Below are 27,864 nucleotides of genomic sequence, written 5' to 3'. Positions count from 1 at the left end.
TGTCAAGATAAACATACTGACCAAGTTTCACCACCTGATTTAGTAATAAATAGAGCCACTTCACTGGGAACAAGGTTTCTTTATAATTTGACCTAATGACCCGCTTTTTGGAAGCATTTGACTGAGATTCAAACTCAGTCTAATATTGTCAAGATAGATATTCTGTCCAAGTTTCATCAAGAATGGATACAAAATGTGGCCTTCAGATTGACACTTTAAGTGGAGGATACGTGACACATGACTTATGAGGCATATAACACCAAATACTTCAAATGGAATGATCACAATGGCTTTGTGATCAGATAAGCTAAAAGTGATTGGAAATATCAATTACTTATCTAAATAAGTAAACTACATCTACTATGATGTTATTGATCTAAAATGAGAATAAACATTATAAATGACATTGACTATTTACAATGAGTATAAACATATGAAGAGAAAACTTGAAAGGTTTTGAATTTATGCAAATAGCATGGTTTTATGAATTTCCTTTCACAACTCCTTAAAAAAATAAAATATATACAAAACTAAAACTAATGTTACTATATAACATATCACATACCAAATATGTTATGCGCACACAAAAATATTAATTTTTTAACAAAAGACAAAATTACAACAAAAATAATTAAAAGTGCTGGCTGGATACCTGACCATCTACATAATTGATACAACAACACAAAACCAGGAGTGCTGGCTGGATACCTGACCATCTACATAATTGATACAACAACACAAAACCAGGAGTGCTGGCTGGATACCTGACCATCTACATAATTGATACAACAACACAAAACCAGGCAAACAACTATTTGAGCCGCACTCTGGGAAAACAGAGCTTGATGCATGTGTGAAAAGTGTGGTCCACCCTTGTGTGTGAAAAGTGTGGTCCACCCTTGTGCATTAGGCATATTACAGAGCTTGATGCATGTGTGAAAAGTGTGGTCCACCCTTGTGCATTAGGAATAGGCTAATCAGGACTATATTTTCCCTCTAACTGGATTTTTACTAAAAAGATTATTATAACAAAAAGTACCATATAAATAACATATATGCAGACTGCACAGGCTAATCTTGGACAAAACTTTACGCACATGCATACAGCATGTTTTTCGCAGACCTAGGCTCATTTATTCACATACACCATGCTCCAATGTGATGTTGAGGGTTCAGTTAGACACTGTTGTGTCTACTTACAGTATAGGCCCTATGTATTCATTACAGACTATAAAGGGAACAAAGTTTCAAACACATGTCTAAAAATAAAATATGCATATATGTTATGTGTTGGATCAAAACAGTTAATACAGGTGTAATACTATCACAATTGTGTATCTGCATTCATTTATTACATGCCAAGGTCTAAGCATTTCTTAGTCTAGGTCATTTCTACCAAGAAATATTATTTTAAGTGCAACTGGGTTTTGGTCGACAACAGTCCCTTTAAGCACTCTGGGAAATTGGACTTGATGCATGTGCAACATTTTTCTGCTTTCATGGAATACTTCATTGAAAGAAGTCTCTCCTAAATGCAAATCTAGTCTAATCCGAAGGCCATACAGGCTAATCTGGGACAATATTTTACACGCATGCATTAAGCCTGGCTTTCCCAGTGTTGCTCACTTCTATTTAAGATACAAGTCAACACACAACCCTCCATATTAAAACAAGAGGCCCATGAGGGCCTGAATCGCTCTACTGGTATAAACATTGTGCAAGTTTGGAAAGAATAAGATGGAAACTGTGTACTTAATCGCGCTACTATTTAGAGTCACTGTGACCTTGACCCCTGACCTAGTGACCTGAAATAAGATGGAAACTGTGTACTTAATCACGCTACTATTTCGAGTAACTGTGACCTTGACCTTTGACCTAGTGTCCTGAAAATCAATAGGGGTCATCTGCCAGTCATGATCAATGTACCTATGAAGTTTCATGATCCTAGGCCTCAGCATTCTTGAGTTATTATCCGGAAACCATTTTACTATTTCGAGTCACTGTGACCTTGACCTTTGACTCAGTGACCTGAAAATCAATAGGGTTTGAGTCCTCATTAATATAAAGACACTGAGCAAGTTTGAAAAGTATCGGATGAAAACTGTGGACTTTATCCGATAAACAAGTTATTACTATTTCGAGTCACTGTGACCTTGACCTTTGACCCAGTGACCTGAAAATCAATAGGGTCTGAGTCCTCATAAATATTAAGACACTGTCGTGAGCAAGTTTGAAAAGAATCGGATGAAAACTGTGGACTTTATCGGAAATACAAGAGAAAGTCTAACGCACGCACACACAGACAGACACCATACCATCCCATAAGCTCTGATGGCCTATGGCCAGAAGAGCTAAATATATAAATTACCAACCACAGAAAGCTTATATACAACAGGTCCAGATATCAGAACGATAAGAAGTAATGTATGGTCTTATGATTTGTGCTTTGAATTGTAATGAATTGCAAATTTTGTCATTGTTATCATATAGCACAACTTGCTAGTTGAAAATTATATCCAATCTATGAATTAATTATCAGACTGAGAAAGTTATTTATTGAGCATATCTTTCCATATCAATGTATAGAGCTGTGGTGCATTACATTTTACATGTACCGGTATTCATATTTTGAATATTACAAAGTACATTTTAAAATAATGAAAAAAAGCCTTTAAACCAATTAAATAAAGTTCCGTGACCTATTTTGATAATAAAAGCACAACTTTTTTAATGAATTAATACAATTTTCCTATTCAATTTTCCATTTTTAACAAGAGCTGTGTTTGTGAAACACAATGCCCCCAACTGCGCCACTTTGAAGCCATATAATTGACCTTAGACCTTGAAGGACGACCTTGACCTTTCACCACTCAAAATGTGCTGCTCCATGAGATACACATGCATGCCAAATGTCAAGTTGCTATCATCAATATTGCAAGAGTTATAAACCAAGGTTTAAGTTTTGGGACAGACACACACATACAATGACAGACAGACAGACACATACAACGACAGACAGACAGGTCAAAAACAAGATACCCCCGATCATTCTATCCGGGGGCATAAAAAGTGTCTGTTAACCACACAAAAGCCCTTAAATAATGTGATTACATCAACAATATAAACATAAATATCTTTTAAGATTAAAGTTTTTAGCTATTCTATTATGGTTACTTTATAAATACCAAACATAGTTATCAAGTTTAAATTATTACAATAACATTGCTGGTTGATAAAATAAAATAACAGGGTGAATTGGGAAACATGTTTTATAAACATATTTTTATAATAAACATACTATTATGTTTGAAACTTATATTAGAAATCCGTTTTTATCACAAAATTTAAGTGATTTCTTAAGGGTTAATTTATAGTGACATTTAAGTAACAGAAATCAAATTCTGCAGATGAGTGATGATTATTCCGACATTCTTCAATATCTTTATTATAAAAACCATTTTTACATATACCGGTAATCATAGCATACAAATGAACACTTTATTCATAATTTCATTAGTGTTAAAAAGAGAGTTGAGATTTTAATGAAAATTAAAACAAGAGGGCCTGAAAGGCCCAAAGTCACTCACCTGAGATAACAAGATATTATTGGGACAAATCTTCTGACTAAGTTTTACGAAGATCGGAAAATAAATGTGGCCTCTAGAGTGTTAACAAGGTTTGTCTATAGCCATATAAGCAAAAATGCCCCGCCCACTGGCAGCCATGTTTTTCAACCAACAGGCATCATTTTTGAACTCGTTCAAGATATTATCAGGATGAATCTCCTGACCAAGTTTCATGAAGATCGGACAGTAAATGTGGCCTCTAGAGTGTTAACAAGATTTTACTATAGCCATATAATGAAAAATGCCCCGCCCCTTGGAAGCCATTTTTTTCAAGCAAACATAATTAATTTCGAACTCATCCAAGATATCATTGAGACCAATCTTCTGAGCAAATTTCATTAAGATTGGACAATAAATGTGGCCTCTTGAGTGTTAACAAGGTTTTACTATAGCCATATAAGGAAAAATGCCCCGCCCCTGGTGGCCATGTTTTTAAAGCAACCAAAAGCATGTTCAAACTCATCCAAGATATCATTGGGACAAATCTTCTGACCAAGTTTCATGATGATCGGAAAATAAATGTGACCTCTAGAGTGTTAACAAGGTTTTACTATAGCCATATAAGGAAAATAGCCCCGCCCCCGTGGTGGCCATGTTTTTCAACCAACCGGCATCATTTTTAAACTCGTCCAATATATTTTTGGGATGAATCTTCTGACTGAGTTTCATGAAGATCGGACAATAAATGTGGCCTCTAGAGTGTTAAGGAAAAATGCCCCACCACTTGGCGGCCATGTTTTTCAAGCAACGTAACCATTTTCGAACTCATGTAAGATATCATTAAGAAAAATCTTCTGACCATATTTCATCAAGATTGGACAATAAATGTAACCTCGAGAGTGTTAACAAGGTTTTAAAATATATAGCCATATAAATAAAAATGCCCCGCCCCCTGGCGGCCATGTTTTTCAACCAACAGGCATCATTTTCGAACTCTTCCAAAATGTTATTGGGATGAATCTTCTGACCAAGTTTCATGAAGATTGGACAATAAATGTGGCCTCTAGAGTGTTAACAAGATTTTACTATAGCCATATATAGCCATATAAGGAAAAATGCCCCGCCCCTTGGCAGCCATGTTTTTCAAGCAAAGGTTACCATTTTTGAACTAATCCAAGATATCAGTGGGACAAATCTTCTGAGCAAGTTTCATGAAGATTGGACAATAAATGTGGCCTCTAGAGTGTTAACAAGATTTTACTATAGCCATATATAGCCATATAAGGAAAAATGCCCCGCCCCTTGGCAGCCATGTTTTTCAAGCAAACGTAACCATTTTCGAACTCATCCAATATATCATTGAAACCAATCTTCGGACCAAATCTCATGAAGATTGGACAATAAATGTGGCCTCTAGAGAGTTAACAAGGCAAATATTGACGCCGCACAACGGACAACAGACAAAAAGCGATCATAAAAGCTCACCATGAGCACGTTGTGCTCAGGTGAGCTAATAAAAACTACTACGTAATGATTATATGTGTGCTATTTTAGGCATGCACATGTTGTTAAGTGAAATAAAATGACTTACACATGCACATGAAAATCCTAATTTTATGCCCAGTATATTTTTGTCATATTATAAAACATCTGCCCCCCAACGATGGTTAAGAACACTTTGTGTAGTGAATTGTACATTAGCTATTATGTTACATTAACAGTTAATCATTAAAATGTCATTGTTCATTAATGTTTTCAATATGTTACATACATCCAACAATTCATCATTTAATCATTAGACAAAATGGTACTGGTAATTTATTTTAGCTATACAGATTAAAAAAATAATTAACCATTAAAAAACGTCCAGAAATTACCTACATAACCCTGACAAATTCTGTGTTAAATGTGCCCCAATGAAACAGTGGCTGAAGAACTACAATATATTTTCTAATGTATAAAGTCAGGTCTAAAAATATCTGGCATTAGTACCTGTTTATAGACACTTAAATAACATGTGTGCAAACACATCCCATATGCATATATTGACTTAATTCACAAAGAGCAATGTTAATTGCACATTTCATCATTTTAAGTATACATGTAAGCAGTGTAATTTCCGTTTAAAGTTACCAGTTTATAGTAAGTCATGTCATGTAACATTCATTAACTGCTATAAGAACCATATGATATTCACTGGCTCAAAAACATATATGCCTTTTATCAAGTGATATATCAGATCATATTCAATAACCATCATGTCAATTTTGTCAATTATTGTATAATACTTATCTGATCATATCAACATTAACATATTTTGCACTGAACTTATCCTTATTTTATAAGCTTAAAAATTAAAAATCATTTGAAATTTATAAAAAGTAAAATTTCTGCAAAGTACTATAAAACACTTTAAAATAAAATATAAAACAGCACATCAAATAGACATAAAATAACTGTTATAAAAGCCAGTTTGAAATCAAAATACTTTAAGAGATAGTTTGCAATAGTTAATCAATTACTTTTTGTTTACTACTCACCACAAACGAAAATTGCTGTCAAACAGTTCACAAGGCCAGTGTTTTAAATGAAAGGAGATATATGGCGTTTCTAAATCTTAAATTCATAGTCATGTTTAATAATCATTTATTAGCCTAATTTAAAAACGTTGATACATGTTTCTGCATGCTTTTGTTTTTATATATGACATTGAATACTAATACCTAAAAATGATGAGCTCACAATATAAAATAGATGCCATTGGAATGATGATTTACATTTTAAAAAGGAATGTTAACAGTGAAGTGAAGTGTCAAATATAATGTTCATAACAATCTTTAGAAATGTGTTATAGAAGCAACAACCTATGTCACAACCTTCTTTTACAAAAACTTTGCTATATAATCTATACTCACAACAGATATAGTTATTTACAACAACAACAAACATGTTTTATATTATTTTGTTTTCGACTATTGTTTATATTTTTGTATTTCTCTTTGTAAGTTTACTGATACGTTAGGCAAACCGAACTTTGGTGGACTGGTATGATAACATAGTTATTATAACATTTGTGTTTCTTCTAGAGTTATTTCTAAATTTAGATAATCAACATTTAGTACAGTATAAAGTATAACCAAAGTATCAAGAATCACTTAATTTGTTTAATGACCTTTCTCTATTAACACATATCAAATGTGTGTGCATGCTTACTTTATATTTAATATGGAGCTATTACCATATATCCTTTTCAGAGAATTCAAACAAATCACACTTACATTTTCAAATAGAAAAAACACTATCCATTTGAAAAGTGATGGATGAAAGTTGAAGTCCCTTACCTTGCATGTAGTAACATTAAACAACACAGTAATGTAATTGCACAATACATTTATAAAAGACTGGCAAATTAATAAAACCAGTAAAATAACACAAATTCTGCTGCTTGTTACAACCAATAAAAATGACATCACACATATGATGCTTATATCTCATACACACACATACTGAACCAGCCCTGGTATAAACACATCTGAGTGTTCAGCGCAAAACTGTAATACCTGCCAGAGGAAAGATAAACCAGATACGGCAGTTATGCCCATAAACCTCAGTCAACCAAACCCATATGTATCAAGAATGTTTTCTGGTCAGGTAAAATTATCGTCTACCGTCATCAAGGCTTTCTTCATCGGAGTATACGCTATTACCATCCTCGTCGTAATATCATCTCCCCTGATCGTCCCGACGTCCTCTTGGTTCCTCTGTCAGCCTCGATTCGGGGTCCAGCCAGCGGGACGTATGTCAGTATTGTGACGAGTTTTTGTCAATGTCATTCGAGTGGAGTTCGAGCTCTTCCACGTCGACTGCGTCACGAAGGTCTGTGAGCTCCTTTGAGATACGTATCCTTGTGTAGTTAGCTGCTAGGCTCACCATGAAGTGTAGCTGCAATATGGAACATTATTTATGTGGGTTTCAAACTTGATAATTTGAGCCGCGTTAAGTTTTTTACAAAACATTTCAAATTTATGCAAAATATTTCATAGTGTTCAGTGATAATTTTTCATGTGCGTTTTGCGTTATTTGCCCATTAAAAATTACCAAAAGCGCAGGCAACAAAAATATCTGCGTCTAAAAAAGCGCATTGATTCTCAAGAAAGACAAAATCGGAAAGACACTTGTCAATACTTAACACGGCCTGAATTTTTCCACATTTTATCGGAACGCAAAACTTAATTTTTACTGTAACACCGGCTATATGTGTACTACATCATACTATGTCATTAGTATCTGCGTTTCATACTGGTTCTCTGCATTGTGGGTGAACTATAAGGTTAAATAAGACGACATAGAACCATTCAAACGTTCGCATCCGCTTTCGCTTTCTGAACTGTCAAAATGCCACCCCCAAAATTTTTTCAAACCCTATCAAGATCAATTAACTTTGAAGGCTGCATTTGGCATTGCCGAAAGTAATATGTAGCATCATCCGAGAGGGTCAGCGAGGCAAGTACATCTACTATTTCAAACAAGTTTTTGCTTAAATGGCTCTATTAAAAGAGTTGAACTCGGAACTCAGTGTTAATATTATGTGTTTTTAGTTATAACAAACTCGGAACTCAGTGTTAATGTTATGTATTTTTAGTTATAACAGTTACTTTTAGAAATTAAAATGTTTATGAATTATTAAAAATTCGTTGATGTTTCAAGTTTTTTATTAATAATTTGAAAACCAAAAAAGCTCATTGTTTTTGGAAAAAGCTCATTGTTTCAGCACATGTGCACTTTAAAAACTCATTGGTTAAAAATGAAAAATTATCACTGCGTGTTTTCTACAATAAACTTTGTGCAAATTAATCTATGATCAAATGAGCCTGATTTTAGGATAACTGGGCTTAATGCATGTGTGTAAAATGTCATCCTAGATTAGCCTGCATGGTCTACTACAGGCTAATCAGGGACGACCCTTATCCACTGTTATGAAATTGTTTGGTTTAAGGAATGTACCAGGCTAATCAGGGATGACCCTTATCCACTGTTATGAAATTGTTTGGTTTAAGGAATGTACGAGGCTAATCAGGGACAACACATTCAGCCTATCAGGGACAACACATTCAGCCTATCAGGGACCACACATTCAGGAATGTACCAGGCTAATCAGGGACCACACATTCAGGAATGTACGAGGCTAATCAGGGACCACACATTCAGGAATGTACGAGGCTAATCAGGGACCACACATTCAGGAATGTACCAGGCTAATCAGGGACCACACATTCAGGAATGTACGAGGCTAATCAGGGACCACACATTCAGGAATGTACCAGGCTAATCAGGGACCACACATTCAGGAATGTACTAGGCTAATCAGGGACCACACATTCAGGAATGTACCAGGCTAATCAGGGACCACACATTCAGGAATGTACGAGGCTAATCAGGGACCACACAATCAGGAATGTACTAGGCTAATCAGGGACCACACATTCAGGAATGTACGAGGCTAATCAGGGACCACACATTCAGGAATGTACGAGGCTAATCAGGGACCACACATTCAGGAATGTACGAGGCTAATCAGGGACCACACATTCAGGAATGTACTAGGCTAATCAGGGACCACACATTCAGGAATGTACTAGGCTAATCAGGGACCACACATTCAGGAATGTACGAGGCTAATCAGGGACCACACATTCAGGAATGTACTAGGCTAATCAGGGACCAAACATTCAGGAATGTACCAGGCTAATCAGGGACCACACATTCAGGAATGTACGAGGCTAATCAGGGACCACACATTCAGGAATGTACGAGGCTAATCAGGGACCACACATTCAGGAATGTACGAGGCTAATCAGGGACCACACATTCAGGAATGTACCAGGCTAATCAGGGACCACACATTCAGGAATGTACGAGGCTAATCAGGGACCACACATTCAGGAATGTACGAGGCTAATCAGGGACCACACATTCAGGAATGTACTAGGCTAATCAGGGACCACACATTCAGGAATGTACTAGGCTAATCAGGGACCACACATTCAGGAATGTACTAGGCTAATCAGGGACCAAACATTCAGGAATGTACGAGGCTAATCAGGGACCACACATTCAGGAATGTACGAGGCTAATCAGGGACCACACATTCAGGAATGTACTAGGCTAATCAGGGACCACACATTCAGGAATGTACGAGGCTAATCAGGGACCACACATTCAGGAATGTACGAGGCTAATCAGGGACCACACATTCAGGAATGTACGAGGCTAATCAGGGACCACACATTCAGGAATGTACGAGGCTAATCAGGGACCACACATTCAGGAATGTACGAGGCTAATCAGGGACCACACATTCAGGAATGTACCAGGCTAATCAGGGACCACACATTCAGGAATGTAAGAGGCTAATCAGGGACCACACATTCAGGAATGTACGAGGCTAATCAGGGACCACACATTCAGGAATGTACTAGGCTAATCAGGGACCACACATTCAGGAATGTACTAGGCTAATCAGGGACCACACATTCAGGAATGTACGAGGCTAATCAGGGACCACACATTCAGGAATGTACGAGGCTAATCAGGGACCACACATTCAGGAATGTACTAGGCTAATCAGGGACCACACATTCAGGAATGTACGAGGCTAATCAGGGACCACACATTCAGGAATGTACGAGGCTAATCAGGGACCACACATTCAGGAATGTACGAGGCTAATCAGGGACCACACATTCAGGAATGTACGAGGCTAATCAGGGACCACACATTCAGGAATGTACTAGGCTAATCAGGGACCACACATTCAGGAATGTACGAGGCTAATCAGGAACCACACATTCAGGAATGTACGAGGCTAATCAGGGACCACACATTCAGGAATGTACGAGGCTAATCAGGGACCACACATTCAGGAATGTACGAGGCTAATCAGGGACCACACATTCAGGAATGTACGAGGCTAATCAGGGACCACACATTCAGGAATGTACGAGGCTAATTAGGGACCACACATTCAGGAATGTACGAGGCTAATCAGGGACCACACATTCAGGAATGTACGAGGCTAATCAGGGACAACACATTCAGCCTATCAGGGACAACACATTCAGCCTATCAGGGACCACACATTCAGGAATGTACTAGGCTAATCAGGGACCACACATTCAGGAATGTACGAGGCTAATCAGGGACCACACATTCAGGAATGTACTAGGCTAATCAGGGACCACACATTCAGGAATGTACTAGGCTAATCAGGGACCACACATTCAGGAATGTACTAGGCTAATCAGGGACCACACATTCAGGAATGTACGAGGCTAATCAGGGACCACACATTCAGGAATGTACGAGGCTAATAAGGGACCACACATTCAGGAATGTACGAGGCTAATCAGGGACCACACATTCAGGAATGTACGAGGCTAATCAGGGACCACACATTCAGGAATGTACGAGGCTAATCAGGGACCACACATTCAGGAATATACGAGGCTAATCAGGGACCACACATTCAGGAATGTACGAGGCTAATCAGGGACCACACATTCAGGAATGTACGAGGCTAATCAGGGACAACACATTCAGCCTATCAGGGACAACACATTCAGCCTATCAGGGACCACACATTCAGGAATGTACTAGGCTAATCAGGGACCACACATTCAGGAATGTACGAGGCTAATCAGGGACCACACATTCAGGAATGTACTAGGCTAATCAGGGACCACACATTCAGGAATGTACGAGGCTAATCAGGGACCACACATTCAGGAATGTACGAGGCTAATCAGGGACCACACATTCAGGAATGTACGAGGCTAATCAGGGACCACACATTCAGGAATGTACGAGGCTAATCAGGGACCACACATTCAGGAATGTACTAGGCTAATCAGGGACCACACATTCAGGAATGTCAGGGCTCGAAATTAACACTCGCACACTCGCAAAATGCGAGTGAAAAATACCGATTGCGAGTTAAGTTTTCAGCCACTAGTAATTTTTTGCGAGTAGAGAAATAGTGAAAAAAAAACAGTATTATTGCTAAATGCGTTCGACGTCCTGAACGCTAAACCATAGGTCATAGAACGTCCTAATACCCGTATGCGGAAACGCGCACCTTGTATATAGACTGGTATACTTATAGTACAGATACGAGGATGGTATTGGTACAAAGAACGTTAAACAGTCGACTAATTCACACGTGTTCATTGAACTTGAACATACATGGCGTCGAAGCGAAAAATAACATGTAGTTTCTTTTTGCCCACAGATGGAAATAACAATACGATAGATAAAGCAAAGTTAACTGTTGAATAAAAAAAACGATATTAAATTATGTGTCCAGCAAAATTTGCGAGAATGTTTTTGATTTTGCGAGTCGGTATTAAAGCTGCTCGCAATGTTTTGCAAGTAGAAAAAAAAAATAAATTCGAGCCCTGAATGTACGAGGCTAATCAGGGACCACACATTCAGGAATGTATGAGGCTAATCAGGGACCACACATTCAGGAATGTACCAGGCTAATCAGGGACCACACATTCAGGAATGTACGAGGCTAATCAGGGACCACACATTCAGGAATGTACGAGGCTAATCAGGGACAACACATTCAGCCTATCAGGGACAACACATTCAGCCTATCAGGGACCACACATTCAGGAATGTACTAGGCTAATCAGGGACCACACATTCAGGAATGTACGAGGCTAATCAGGGACCACACATTCAGGAATGTACCAGGCTAATCAGGGACCACACATTCAGGAATGTACCAGGCTAATCAGGGACCACACATTCAGGAATGTACGAGGCTAATCAGGGACCACACATTCAGGAATGTACTAGGCTAATCAGGGACCACACATTCAGGAATGTACGAGGCTAATCAGGGACCACACATTCAGGAATGTACGAGGCTAATCAGGGACCACACATTCAGGAATGTACTAGGCTAATCAGGGACCACACATTCAGGAATGTACGAGGCTAATCAGGGACCACACATTCAGGAATGTACGAGGCTAATCAGGGACCACACATTCAGCCTAAACAGGATTGTTGTTTAGAAGATACTTCCTTTAAACAAACAATTCCATACAAGCAAAAAGCGTGATGCTGATAAGTCTTTGTGGTCTGAACAGAGTAATCTGGGACAACACTTTACCCAATTTTCCCAGAACAAGGCTCAAGAACTCACACCCTACCATTCCAAGGCAGATCAGCACTGCTCCAACAAATGCCACACAGAACAATGGCCCGGATATTTCAATCTGAAATCATAGAAGAGTGTCTCTTAAAATTTCGTTGAAAACATATTGCATGTTTCATTGCGACAGAACACGACTTGCATAGTATTGCAAGTGATACAGAAGGCCCCTCCTGCTTAACCCTTTAAACTGGTCCATAAAAAAATCAAATGAAATTTAAACCATTCATACTAGATCGAAGATTTAAAGGTTTTATTTTTAACCTAATTTCCAACCAGGTACTGATGAGCAGCAAACAGCACGAAACCTGAACAGACTGCGATTTGATGCTTATACAAATATGAAAAAAAAGATTGCATTACCTTCATATAACTCTTTAATCGTACACATGTAATGTTTTATAATCCAATGTCATTTTGGCAGAAATAAGATTTTATTTTTAAATTTCAACAGCAATTTAACGCTGATTAATATGTTGGGGCCATAAACCTTAAACTGTTTTGATTATGCACTTTTTCTTTGTACATCTTTTTTGTGAAGATCATGTAAATAGATGTCCTTCAGACATTTCGTTTGTTTACTTTATACTCCATAGGGTCTGTTACAACTATGGGAAACATAATCCTTTAATAATGTTTCCTACAAATTTAATTTAAATTAGTAGATTCATGTTCAGGCTACTTTGTGATAACATGTACCATTCCTAGGTGTGTTTACAAAGTGTAGACAGTAATGCTACTCAGATATGTGCTTTGATGCATTTGCAATCCCTTGGATAATAAAATTCAAACTTAAAATCTAATTTATTAGATTCAAGTTTTAAAGGCTTCATTACCAACCTCCAACATAACAAGATGTGTTTGTGAAACACAATGTCCCCCTATATGATGTTTGACCTTGTAGGATGACCTTGACCTTGTGAAGGATGACCTTGACATTGACATTTCACCACTCAAAATGTGCAGCTCCATGAGATACACATGCATGCCAAATATCAAGTTGCTATCTTCAATATTGCAAAAGTATTCATAAAATAAGCGATTTGGGCCACATATATTTGACCTCTGACCTTGAAGGATGACCTTGACCATGACCTTTCACCACTCAAAATGTGCAGCTCCATGAGATACACATGCATGCCTAATATCAAGTTGCTATCTTCAATATTGCAAAAGTATTCTTAAAATGAGCGATTTTGGCCACATATATTTGACCTCTGACCTTGAAGGATGACCTTGACCTTGACCTTTCATCACTAAAAATGTGCAGCTTCATGAGATACACATGCATGCCAAATTTGAAGTTGCTATCTTCAATATAGCAAAAGTTATTGCAAAATGTTAAAGTTGGCGCAAACAGACAGACCAACAGACAGACCAGCAGACCAACAGACAGACCAACAGACAGACCAACAGACAGGGCAAAAACAATATGTCCCCCACTACTATAGTGGGGGACATAAAAAATTGATGAGCAGCAAACAACATAAAACCTGAACAGACAACAAGTTACAAGTAGGCTGTTCTGATATTATATTAGTTGCATAGAGCCATTTGCTACTGAGTAGGAAAGGGTTAAAAGGACAGAATCAGTCTTCACGCTAAATATTTTAGCCAAATAGCTCTTTGGGCTAATCAGATGGAATTTTGAATAGCCCAAAGACATGTTCAATAGCCAGAATAGGTCAATATAAAGTATATGACTTTTTTGCCAGGCACACAAAAATAGTTATTAATAATCAGAAAATCTACTTCCATTAGTCAAAACTGATGCATGTGATTACAGTAATAAAGGGTATTCTGTTTCCTTTTGAAATGCATTTTATGCAAAATGCACCAGATAATTATGCTGTTTATTGTAACTTTATTATTACACATGTTCTCATTCAATGACTCCATTAATCAGTTTGACCGGTGTTTGGTTTTATTTTAAAGCAAATTGAATTATTTTCATGTTTACAAAATATCCGAAGAACTTCAAAAATACATCAGCCTATTAAAATAACAGATTATTTTTGTATTATTACTAGGACAATCGCCGGTTAATTTATGAATTTTCGGCATGTGGCCCAATCTACCAAGTAACAAAGTCTGCTTCTTTAATTTACTCCCGATGTGTCAACCGTGAAAAGTATTGTATATTCGTAAACAGATTATAAGTAGCAAAGTAGGTCACGTGGCAGAACGAGATAACAAAATAAACGAAAGTACTACAATTATTAATAATTAGTTGAAAAAACGTCTTCCTATATGCAAGAATAATTTATTAAAACACATGGAAATCTAACTGTAATAAGGATCAATTTGTTTTTAACCCAATACGTACAATATCCCTTACATACTCTTTTATTCTTATTGAAAAATTACTTCGTCCATTTTTCATGAATTATAAATACATTTCCGGAAAACACTTCTAAAATTAAATACGCTTCTAGTTTGGTAAAACATTACAAAGTGCCCGATGCTCGAACATCCCGGAACGTTATCTACGCATGTTCAGTTTGAATAACCTCATCTCGATTGGGCGTCAATTGCATCATTACTTTAAAAAGCAACTAACCCGGATGTTTACAGGACAGTTGAGAAAAATGGCGGCCGCATGTGTTCATGCAATTTTTTAAAACGTATAACGTCACTTTAGGCATTTAAATAGCAAATTTAATGGTGCCTCTTAAAAACACGTATAAATCAGGTTATTGATATGACGCTTAAATATTTAATCGACCAGTCGGGCTATTTTATAAGCATTTAGGATTGACCGACCGGCCCAAGAATCGACTCGGGCTTCGGGCTTATAGGCTAATTGGAAGACTTGACAGAATGCTTACATTATCACAAAACCTTCTCAGCTCAGTGTGACCACACAGTGCCTCCCGGCCTGGTGGGGTGATTCCTGGAGGGAAACTCTGGTTTCTGTAGATACCTGCAAACGAAGATTAATTGAATAATAAATAAATAATTATGAACTTCATACTTAGGTTAAATGAAAATCACAGGGTTGGAGGTGTGATTTGGGTAACATCTCACTGAAGGAAGACACCCAACCTACCTAAAATTATTTACTAAAACATTTACAGTTTTAGCAAAACTGTGCTGACTGTACAAGCTGATCTGAGATGATATTAAATGCACATTCATTAACCCCGCTTTTCTCAGAGACAGGCAGGCATATTGTCATTTTTTTTAATCTACATACATTGTAACCAGTCTTTAGAGACCGTGGTGGTTGGTCTTATAAGACGTCTCAACATCTCCTTATGCAGGCTGAATTGCTTTGGCAACTGGTCTCTTGTTGTACATGTACATGTTTAGTTGTAATTTTCTTATCCGGTGATTTTGTAACATACACGTGAAAATCAAAATCATTTAGAAAAAATAATAAAAAGGGAACAATAAAGGTTCCGTTAAATATGTCTTTTTAGTTCATAAAGGTATATTTTCTAATAATTAATTTTCCTTCACATGTGCTAAACCATATGGAAGTGTTTGTTATAACCAGCTGCATATCTTCATCAGATGATTAGACATGGGATTTATACTGTGGCTTGTGGGTGTTTCTTGCAAGATATTTAACAAGAACAACAAAGCAACTTTTGCAAAACCTTTTTATTGTGGAATCACTTCAATTTGAGGGGTGAAAATTTCATGCAATTTCAACTACCAAAATTCAATGTTGAAAAAGTTTTTTTTTTATTTCTTCAGTTGAAAGATTTATTGCTTGATCTTCCTATAATGTTTGACTGACATGCTAATGCTTTAATCAAATTATACAAACTGCTCATTTACATTGTCAAACTAATTAAATTATGCGTGGATTGCATTGCTAAGTCATGTTTGATACCTAGCATTTAATCAGTCGAGAACAAAACTGGTTGTTATTTTTATAAACAGTTTTCAATCAAAACATCTTCACTGAAGTTCTCACTGAACTTCAACGTTTATACATTTTTCAAATTAATTCAAAGCATGTGTATATGCATGAACACTTACAATGTCTAGATGATAAATTGATATTTGCTGCTTAGACCTCTATGAAATTAGTGATTCGACAATAACATTAATGTAATTTTCTATTTAAGTGCACAAGCTATAAAAAAACGTGTTGTATATGTGTTTTATCAAAGATTCAAAGCTACATAATAATTATGTTGTGTTACAGTTCCACATTACTCCCACGCATGTTAATCAATTAGTGTCCAGTGTGTATTTTTCAATGCAAATCTGGTCCAGTATTCCTCCCCATTCCTGATGGAAAAAAGTGTATATTTTTCCCAAATGGGCCCAAATCGTTCCCAATTTGAAGGTTTCCATTTTTTTATTATTTAGATCACAACAATATTTTCAACTAGCATCCAGCTATATAAGATCAACCTTAGTAAATATATAACACTAAAAAAACTTTTATTCTCAATGTTAAAGCATTTTTAAGGAAAAAAAAAATAACAACACAAATTTCCTAATTTGGGTCAAAATGCAGCGAATTTTCCCAAAATGGTGAAAAAAAAACAAACACTGAGCGCGTATTTTGCAGTACAATAGTATTCATGAATGACAGAATAAATAGAAAACTATCTTCTACAACCAATACCATATTCATTTTCGCATTGTTTTAGAAAATATACCTTCACCTAAAAATGTGCTCCTTGCTGTATATTAATTTTGTAACATAAACACAATAGCAAAAGTAAATTGTGTCAATGCACATTCTGTTGTGTTCTAATATACATAATTAGTGGATATTGACTATCGATTTTTTAGTTGCTCTTAACCATTTTGCTTTAACTTAAATTTGGTTACACTCAACAAACTTGTTAACATAACAAACTGTGATCATACACAGGGCATATTGAACAGCATGAAACTAACTTATCTTTGATACAAATAAGAGCTGTCTCCATAGGATGACATATGCCCCCGAAAAACGCTTTGACAGAAGTTATAAGCATTTTTTGAAACCTAAACGCAGATTTCGAAAAACTAAACGCGTACCCTAAGTTCAAGGTCAAGGTCAAATGGGTCCATTTGTGTGCATATGGAAAGGCCTTGTCCATATACACATGCATACCAAATATGAAGCGATAGAAGTTATATTAAGTTCAAGGTCAAGGTCAAAATTTTTTGCGTATGGAAAGGCCTTGTCCATATACACACCCATACCAAATATGAAGGTTACATCTTAAGCGACATAGAAGTTATGAGCATTTTTCGAAACCTAAATGCAGATTTCAAAACCTTAACGCGGACCCTAAGTTCAAGGTCAAAGGGGTCAAAATTTTGTGCGTATGGAAAGGCCTTGTCCATATACACACGCATACCAAATATGAAGGTTACATCTGAAGCGACATAGAAGTTATGAGCATTTTTCGAAACCTAAACGCAAAGTGTGACGGAAAGACAGATGGACAGACAAATGGACAGTGCGAACACTATATTCCCTCCTTTGGGGGCATAAAAACACAAGCAAGCAAAAAATATTAGATCCTGGAGTAAACGCATGTAAGAATAATAACCTTATTTTCTCAACATGAGAAATATGAAACATTTGCTGTCTTCAATAAATATTATTCATTTTAAACTATAATTAAATGTTCCTGTACTATTAATCAAATATAATTAAAATAGTGTCATAATTGTAGAGAAGAGTAAGTGACCTCTTAATTAATAATATGATATCTTCACTTACTATGTAGTATGATAAATATGTTGATTACACTGGTGTTGATTTACCACAGACCAAAGGCTGACAATTCGTACAATCAACACACAACATTCAAGTTTGTTAAATTCACACCTATACAGTGAATGGAACAGTTGCTTAGCAACATAGCTGAAGCACTGACACTCAAAAAACACACACACAAAGTTTTGTTATGCTTTAAACTTTATCAAAAATAAACTATGATGACTGCATGTGCTAATTGGTCGGGGAATAGAGGTGGTTGTTAATAAAAGACATTTTTACTAGAAGGGAAGGGAAATTAGTCATGGTACCGGGAAGTTTAATGCAGGTGGTTGCAACCATAAGTTAGACTGTATTTACATTGCCATACCAAAGTGAGTGAGACTGAAGCAGTATCCCCCGAGGCTGGAGGCGTCCTTGCTGTAGACCTCCGTGGAACAGATGGAGCGCAGCATGAGGTAGCCAGCAATAGGGATCACGCACAGGGCAGTCACACCCATCCAGGCCAGGTTCAGGATGTACGATATGAACATGAACTGGAAGGCAAACAACCAGGCAGTTTGATAACACTTCCAAGAAATAGGTACCCACCACACAACTATGAAAATCAAAATTAATTCCTTTTTCTAAGGCTAAATTCTTAAAAAGTTCTTTGTTGATGCATTAAGGAAGGTACAAGCAAGAAAATTAGCAGGGATCCTCTAGAAAATAGCCCCTGAAATCTGTGCTAGGAATCTAGACTTTAGGGGTAATTAATTATATTTTCTCTACAAGAATCATTTAAAGGTGGCCAACAATGGCCAAAATGTTAATTTCTATGCCTGGTGTTAATGATACCTAAACTTGAAACGTTCATAATAACTCCAGATAAATCTCAAGCCAAAGAAAATGATTGCTGAAATGTTGCAAATAATTTAAAGTTCATACCAAATTAACATCCAGATGGGGAGCTTTTTAGTTGAGCAGCCTAGTTTGACCTTTGTAATTTAGATTTTCTCAGAAGACAGAATTTGACAATTTGAAAAATATCTAGATGAACTGATATTTTTGTTCCATAAATTATATGACAAACTGCAGTGTATCTGTCGTAGAATCATTGAGAATATGTTTTTTTTAACTCTTCTCAAAGCATTGATGAAACAAAAATGTTTTGTGAAATAAAGTTGATCAATTAATTCATCAGCCTTATTTTTCTTGCCAAAAAATCGAGAAACTTACAAATCCTGCCGACACCCTTCCTCCCATGATGCAACTGGCTCCAGAGTACACGTTTTTTCTGGTGGCTCCAGTTGCCAGGAAGCCAAAAATGAGCAGCATGATCGCATACAGCGCCATCACACAAGCGATGATGATGAAGACAATCTGCAGCACTTGTAGCCTAGAAACAACAAAAAATGAAAATGGGTTTAATGCATGTTTTATGCACAGGCTAATTAGGCACAACACGTTTTGCCTAAACCAGATATTCCCTAAGAAGAGACTTCCTTTAAACATAAAATGCAATAAAAGCGTCGGCCCTGATAAAACTTTGCAAACTGAACAGGCTAATCGGAGATGACACTTTTAGTACATGCATTAAGCCTGGTTTTCCCAGAGCAACACTCATATAAACATTTTTTTATGAGAAATGCTCTGAAAACCATTAAAAGTTAACTTCAGAAAAGGGACATTTTAAAACATGTCAGCATAATGAATGAACGACAGAACCAACTGATATGTGCCTGTATACAACATACATTGGACCACTTAACAAACTTAGTGTGTTTATAAAAACTAATTTTTGCTCACATTCAATTTATTGGCAAAGCAGGGACTAATAGTTTAACCCATATTTGGAAGTTTGATAGCATGTGAAACAAGTCCTGAGCATTTCAGATGGGAAATAAAGTAACATTCTATGTTTGTTTAAGGTAAGTACCAGTAAAAGATTTTTCAATCGGTTTCATAATAAGCCTATTCATACCTGGTACACTTACATTTTTCTTCAAACTTTTCACAATTACACTTAAAACTTCATGACAACATGTTTGGATGTTCTGGTTTTACATATAACTCTAAAACTTCCAATAGACAGTACTGCACAGCATAAACTAAATATAACTAACCTTAAGGTACAATGTACTTTATATCCATGTTATGCTGAATAAAAATCTTACCATGAAACAGTGAATCCAAACAATTCCTCCATCACTGACTTCAGAATAATCGTGAGGGCTCGATATAACGTCCCACAAAACACTCCAACCCCCGCAAAAACAATGATGCAGGCAATAAGGGATGCAAATGGCACATTTCCAATCTTTTCTGTGAACCCTGCAAATAAAAGTGCAGGAATTAAGCCAGACTAAACAAAATGACAAAGGGCAGGAAGATATCTTTTGAAAAAAATTGTCTGATGGAAAACTGTGTACATCAAAAATGACTTAATCATACTGTTTCCATGTTAAAAGTACTAATATTTGATCAATCATTCTGAAGCTTGGTGGTGCAACAATACCATATGGTGCAAGCGTGGATCCTGACCAATCTCTGCAACTTTTTCACAATATTTCATCCTTTTAACAAAATACTGTCAGTGTCTAAACACACCTCAAAATAACTATTTAATTGCACAGTATGGCGCTTATCTACAAAATCGCAGTCATTTGTGAAATGACAATCTCATGGCATTTTAATGTCATGAGACATTTTATACATAGAAATGGATTTTAAAATAACATGAACACTGATAAGACCATGAACATTGATAAAACTTCAGTGATTGAATAAAAATGCAAGTTGGAAAAAAAATTCTTGAAAGGAACTTTGCAGTGCTTTCCACATGTCCTCGCTTGGGGTTGGGCGCTTTAATTTCCAAATCAGAGTCAGCGGGGCACCACAATTTTCTTTAAAAAATGGAATATACAGGATTATCGAGTAATTAATATCGAAAGGTAAAAAGTAAGTATGAAGTAATTGAGTCTGGTTGATAGGGATGTATTGGGGAATTGATCAAAACGAGATTATGCATAACTATGCCTGAAAGGATTAAAACAATTAAAAAGAAATGTTGTTAAACAAAAAAATAACATATTAAGGGGGCTGCCCTCCCAAACCTGCCCCAAAAAGCCCTTTGGTGTATGAAAAAACCTGTGGAAAGTCAGGGGTCGAGTAGCTAAGAATTTTCACTTGCCCCGATGAAATATGTACTTGCCTTGCAATTTTTTCAAAAACTGCAATAAATCAGAACTAATATGTTTTATTGTGGTTTTCTATTGGTTTTCATATAGAACTGTTAACTCACGAGCTTCAATAAAGCTTATAAACTGTTTTAACACACTTTTCACTTGTTTGTTTTTCATTTTGTCCTCATGGTCACAATCATTATGATTACACTTTAGGAGCTTTGGAGAGTCTAAAAGGCATTTTGTTAAACTCAAACAAGCCTCTGTATGTACAAAAGGCAGTTTTCTCTTTTTGGCCAGCAATGCCACTCGCCCTGCAGGACAAGCGCTGCCGAAATATTCACTCGTCCGGAGCCGATTTCTACCCGTAATTACAAGCGGGCGAATGGATTTGCCAAACCATGAAAGCACTGGAACTTTCGTCATTTGGTAAAACAACAATGGTGTCCTTATAGTACACACTCTTAGACATTTTTCACTATTTTCCTGTTTTTTACTACCTCGATTCCCTAAACATGCTTCATATCAAGACTTCATATTAAAAAACCCCGTTTTAAACACATGTTCTTTTTGTTGTTTTTGAACAATTATTATTAAGTCAGAAAATCAAACTTGCACACACAATTAATTATTAGTGGAAGGGCTGGTGGTGTAAAGATTGAATTGCTTCACTAACTTCATAAATTACTTTACTTTAGACAGTATATGACTCACATCTGCAGATAAGACTGAAAATACAAAATATGAGCAGATTATGATGTTTTTCAAATATATTTTCAATATGAATATTGTTCCATGAATAAATTTTTTGAAAGCGGTTAAGATCAGCAGAAACTTTTTGTTTTTCTTGACATCATACCTTTCGTACCTCTAAATTCATATCTGCAAATACTACTGACTTACAAGAACACTGCTTTTATTTTTCATACAACATGATTAGTTAAATGCTAAATTTTGAGAAAACTTGAAAAGATTCAACAAAACATTGTGTATCACAGTATGGATCATTACCCAGTCTTCCCAAATAACTTTTTGGAGCAGTGGACATTCGGACCAGTAAGAGTACAAAAATTACTGAACTGAATCACTTGTTACTGGACCGATACAGTTATGGGATTTTGACATTAACGAATCTGTTCTAGATCTACTATTATGATTATACATTTCTGCAAATAAACTTGTTTATTGACATGACCTTATGAAATAAATATTAAACAAATGTAGATTGTTCAGTAGTTTATTCTCTTCAAAAGAAAACATATGGAACCGAAAAGCACGGTGTTTAAATCGGGTAAGTTTGGAACATTTTTTTAAGGGTCAAACGTATCACATAAAATGTTCAATGTATCATAAATTAATGAATACAAACAAGATTAATAGTTTAAAAGTGGAATTTATGAATGGCATTACGAAACACGTGTTATTTTGTTTGATTAACCTTTTAAATCGAAAATGACAAGAGCGTTAAATATGAATGAGACATCAAATCTGATGCGCGCTAGCCATAAACATCCAGAAAGTTTATTTTCAGTTTAGAGCTGTCGTGATCAGTTACATTTTTGTGTTTTATTTTTATTGTTTTCTTTGTTTCATTACTGAATTACTGTTTCATTTCATTACTTGATTTGGACATTCCTTTACATCCAAAATTGACTGGACCATCGGACCAGTCATTTGTAATATTCTACCGGACTGTCGGTAATTTTGGTGGACCTGGTCTTCGGTCCAGTGGCTAAATTCGAACACTGATTACCCAACAAATTAATGATCAAAACATAGCACAAATACATCAATACTGCTGTAACATTGCTTTCCATAGGCCATTTAACCGTCCCTCGCCTGGGCGGTTGAATTTCTAAATCAAAGTCCGTGGGTCGCCTGAATTTTTCCGATCAGTGTATTTGAGCAGTTCCTGCAACTAGCCATTCTTAAGATCAAAGCGATAATGACTTCGTAGAAACTTTTGAAAGCCAATTAACGATCCTCTGTCGCGATAGCATGTATTGCTTTACCCAGCTGAAGCACGCCTAAAGGCGGAGTGTCATCGTATTGGACAATCACAGTGTTTTTTATGGCTATTTCAGGGCCGATATTCAGCCCCATTCCCTTCAAAAAAGAGTATATATTTTTCCCCTATTTTTGTAGAAAAAATCCCCTCAAGAAGTAAAAAAAAAAAAAATTTTTTTTTTTAGAAAGAACTCTCTAATGATTAATATATCTCAAATTAATTTAATAAACAACTAACAAAGAATATAACAAATTAATATGTTTTTGGATTATTATACAGAGTTATATTAAATTATATTTTCCCAAATCAGTGGACTTTTCATATAAATTGCATTTTTTTCCAAAAATGGCCAGGAATAGGCCTGAAGTGTCTATATTGTGTCATTTTTTGTTGATAAAAACATTCCACTCTGGTCCATTTCATTGATAAAAAATGCTCAAATTTGCCATTTGTAACCTGTAGTTACTTAAATCATGCAGACAATGTACATGTTATTGCCACATAAATCTTGGCCAGTTAATTAGAAGAATCATTGATGATGGCAACGGGCTGTAATCCTCGTGGAAATTTGTGCGTGTCATGCATTATACTGTCAAAACATTTTTCGACTCGTAGAGCATTTTAACAAATTATCGTTGAATTCGTTACATGGCTTTTAATGCTTTGTTGAAATCCCCCATGAGAATAAATAAATGTGTAATCCAAAACACTCTCCAGAATGTTAATGTTAACGCGATTGTAATCAATAATAGGGCTGTAACTACATTTAATACACCATGTGACGAATACGATACTTATCACGAATATACAGAGTGGCGAATGCGAATATTTATTTGCGAATATGAATTTCAATTAACAAAAGTAATACTGACAACTTGACATGACATTATATAGTATGAAACTATGAGTATTTGTCAATTTGATTAATTGAGTATCATTGCATACTGAAAATATGAAATATAACACTTTGAAATAACAAAACACTGACTAGAACTGCCTTAACTTTGAAAACATGACTAGTACCAATAAAATACTTGAGTAGAACAATTAAGGAAACCAAAGTAGTGCCAGACAAAGAACGTGTAATTTGGCAGGCGGGTCAACGATATATCGGGACCCTTTGCTAGGCTCCATCATTGTCGTAAAGATAAACAAAAAAGAAATTCCATCTGATAATCCTTTGTGTATATGTTTGAGCATCAAATCACTTGTATTTACCTAAAAAAACATTAAACAACCATCGAAAGATTTTTCAATTCAATGTCATAAATATTCAACCAGTGCCCTGTTGATAATCTCACTGTTTAACATAGTGGGTGGGGTAAACATGATGAAAAACGCCGGAATAAGGAGAAGGAAATTTAAATATAGTGGATTTATTGTATGAACCTTCATTTGTAAGGAAAGATAAGATCAATAAACTTTAAAACTCTAAACCACATTGTTTGTATTCGTCAAATATTCGGTTCGGGAGGTGGCGAATAACGAATACGATTCGTCCACAGCCATATTCAAGTAATTTGAATATTCGAATGTATCGTTACAGCCCTAATCAATAAACACACTTCTGAATATAAATGTTAACAAGATGTTGACAAATTCTAGTTTCAAATAAACAGTGCGTATTTATATTATGTAGATTCTTTGTCTAAATAGAAAGGGTGCGAAAACAATGCAGCATGTACAACGTTATGTCATTTGCATGGAAAGCGTGGCTGAATTGACTGTTGCTACGTTAGCGTTACCGATCGCCAAAATCGCCATTGGCGATTACAATTCCTGGCTGGCGATTAAAAATAAGATTTTCATGAAATTGGCGATTGAAAAAAATAGACCCTATGCTTTACAAATGCACACTCTAAATGCCTGTTTTCAGACCGTATAAAACTCCAGAAACATCGCTAAGATTACACAGATTGCCCTTAACGGAAAGGCCCCAGGGGATAATGACGATGACCTAGGTCGATAATCCACATGGCTAATGTCTTAAGTGGTAATGCTTTACACTGCGACCAGACTTTTCGAATATTTGGGTTACTTGGAGATTTACGTGATAATCACTGAAGCGTGCCGTGTAATGGCCTATGCTCTAGATGTTACGATTCAACGTCATTGAATCGACCAGTACGGAATTGTCATTTAATCAGATGGGCAGAGTTATGGCATTGACATAGCCACTGAAAACTAATTTCCAATGAAACAACGATTTTGATTGGCTAAAAAAGTAGATATGAGTAACTTCCCTTTACGGTAGCTATGCGACATGAAAGACTGATTTCGAAAATCAATTGCAAATTCTGGGAAAAATGAATGCTGCGAACGAAAATGGAAAGTCGAAGCAACAGAAATTAACACAATTCTCTAGAAAAGAAAGCGGACAGAATAATGTAAGCTCAGGAAATGACCAAATGTTAGGTTCGCAATCCGAACACTTCTAAAATAGTGCAGACGTGAATGCAGAATCGGAAACATCTACCTGTCAAGTCTCACGGTTTCGCCCTGAGTCTCACGGTTTTTGACATGGAATGACGGTCTCATGCTGACTAAGTAATTTCTCACGCATTTCTTCAAAATCAAAAAACAAAAAAAAGTATTGTTTGGATTTCATAAAATGTCGTATAATTACTACCGAGACGGGAGGGCTGTTTTAGTGGTTTCTAACCTAAATACCACATATACTGAAAACTGTTTAACGGTGGTAATGTTTCATTATCACTACGCAACCGGTGTCTGTGTAAACAAAAAAATCGCCTGCAAAATGTCAGCAAGTGGCTCACCAGCGAAGAAAATTTTTCAAGCAAAACAATAGCTAATTTCAGACAAAACTAGTCTTAATTTTGCTCATGAAATAGCCCCAAAACGCACCACAGATGATCTAGAATCCAAAAATTTTCAGGTGGGGAATGCCCCCGGACCCCCCTAGATTTGGCGACTAAGTTTTTTTCCTTAGCGCCAACCTAGTGTTGTATATACACACACATCACATCAGGTGATTAAAGAATTTTAAGTGTGAGTATTTCATCAAACCTTAAAACAGCCACTTATGCCGAAATTCATTATATACTTCAGAAAAAAATGTGTTTATGAAATTCTTGAGCACTTTAATCGTCAATATTTACCTGAGTTTGCTTTTAAAAATAGAATATAGGTGATTCTTGGATAATTAAAAGAAACTCAAAAAATAGTAAGTATGCACAAAAAGAGTCAGATTGATACAGATGTAATGGGGAATCGTTCGAGTCCAGATTATACTATCTATAAAACAATGTTTTAAACAATGAAAAATCAATTTATAAATATATCTTTATCAAATACTTTATAGTTGTTGTTTTTGAGAGTCATATCACACCAAATGACGTAATTGGTCTCTAAAAATGTAATAAAAAAGTATGGAGGGGACAGTTCTCCCCAACTCATTGGCAGCGGGGAATCTGAAAAAATCCTGTGGAAAGAACTGCTGTTATTTTTTTAATAATCTGTCTTTTTATTCATATCCTTGAATATGAGTCATATGTGGTTTTTACATGGACCGATAACTTCAAGTTTATTGGTATAGACTTTGGTCGGCTTTGCTTTAGAAAACAGATCTAGACAGTACTATTAAACCTGTTTCCTAGTTATTTTTACTAGGTGTAGATTTGATGAAATAAAATGACTGTGCTGGGGCAAGGCAGAATGACTCATTTATTATACGATTGTCAATGGCTATCAAATATTCTTTGCTTTGGCTATGTAAAATCTTGAACAAAACAATATATACACTGCTTGCTACATGCTACATTTTTTTATAATTACATTTATTTGTTTTTAATAAGTTACCCATATAACGTTTATTTGTTTTCTTTGTTACTTTTAATGTCTGGACCTTAGGCTTAGTTGCTGTTTGGAATACAATTTTTTTATCTAAATTTCCTGAAAAAACGCACACACACATTTTCATGATTTAGCAAGTATGTGTCAAGCTTTAGACCTGCGATTGATAAAAAATATAAAAGTATAACACTCACGCATTTTGAATTATATGATATTCTTTTTGTAAATTGTTTTAAATTGTTTTGTGAAAATTTGCGGAAGTGATTTATCCGAATTCGTGACAGATCAAAATCTCATGCCCTACTACTCAATAAAGGTTACAACACACTGATATTTTAAGTTTAAAAAAATTAATGCGAAGCGGCATCTCGATTTCGATGCAGCAAAACTTCAGCTGCACCATCATGAGA

General features: G+C 35.9%; 1 protein-coding gene across 1 annotated transcript; it reads right to left on the bottom strand.

Annotated features, from left to right (window-relative positions):
• Positions 1–806: 806 nt before the first annotated feature.
• Positions 807–27,745, bottom strand: LOC127880017 (neuronal membrane glycoprotein M6-a-like). The gene is made up of 7 exons (XM_052427225.1): positions 27,649–27,745; positions 20,626–20,782; positions 19,688–19,847; positions 18,840–19,005; positions 15,618–15,712; positions 12,788–12,853; positions 807–7,508 (listed from the first exon to the last, which is right to left on the bottom strand). The coding sequence occupies exons 1-7, from the start codon at positions 27,650–27,652 to the stop codon at positions 7,368–7,370; spliced, it is 789 nt and encodes a 262-aa protein (XP_052283185.1). The 5' UTR covers positions 27,653–27,745; the 3' UTR covers positions 807–7,367.
• Between the last annotated feature and the right edge of the window lie 119 nt (positions 27,746–27,864).

The sequence above is a fragment of the Dreissena polymorpha genome, chromosome 4, assembly GCF_020536995.1.
Source record: "Dreissena polymorpha isolate Duluth1 chromosome 4, UMN_Dpol_1.0, whole genome shotgun sequence".
NCBI classification, from domain to species: domain Eukaryota; kingdom Metazoa; phylum Mollusca; class Bivalvia; order Myida; family Dreissenidae; genus Dreissena; species Dreissena polymorpha.
This window is presented reverse-complemented; position numbering and strand designations above follow the sequence as displayed.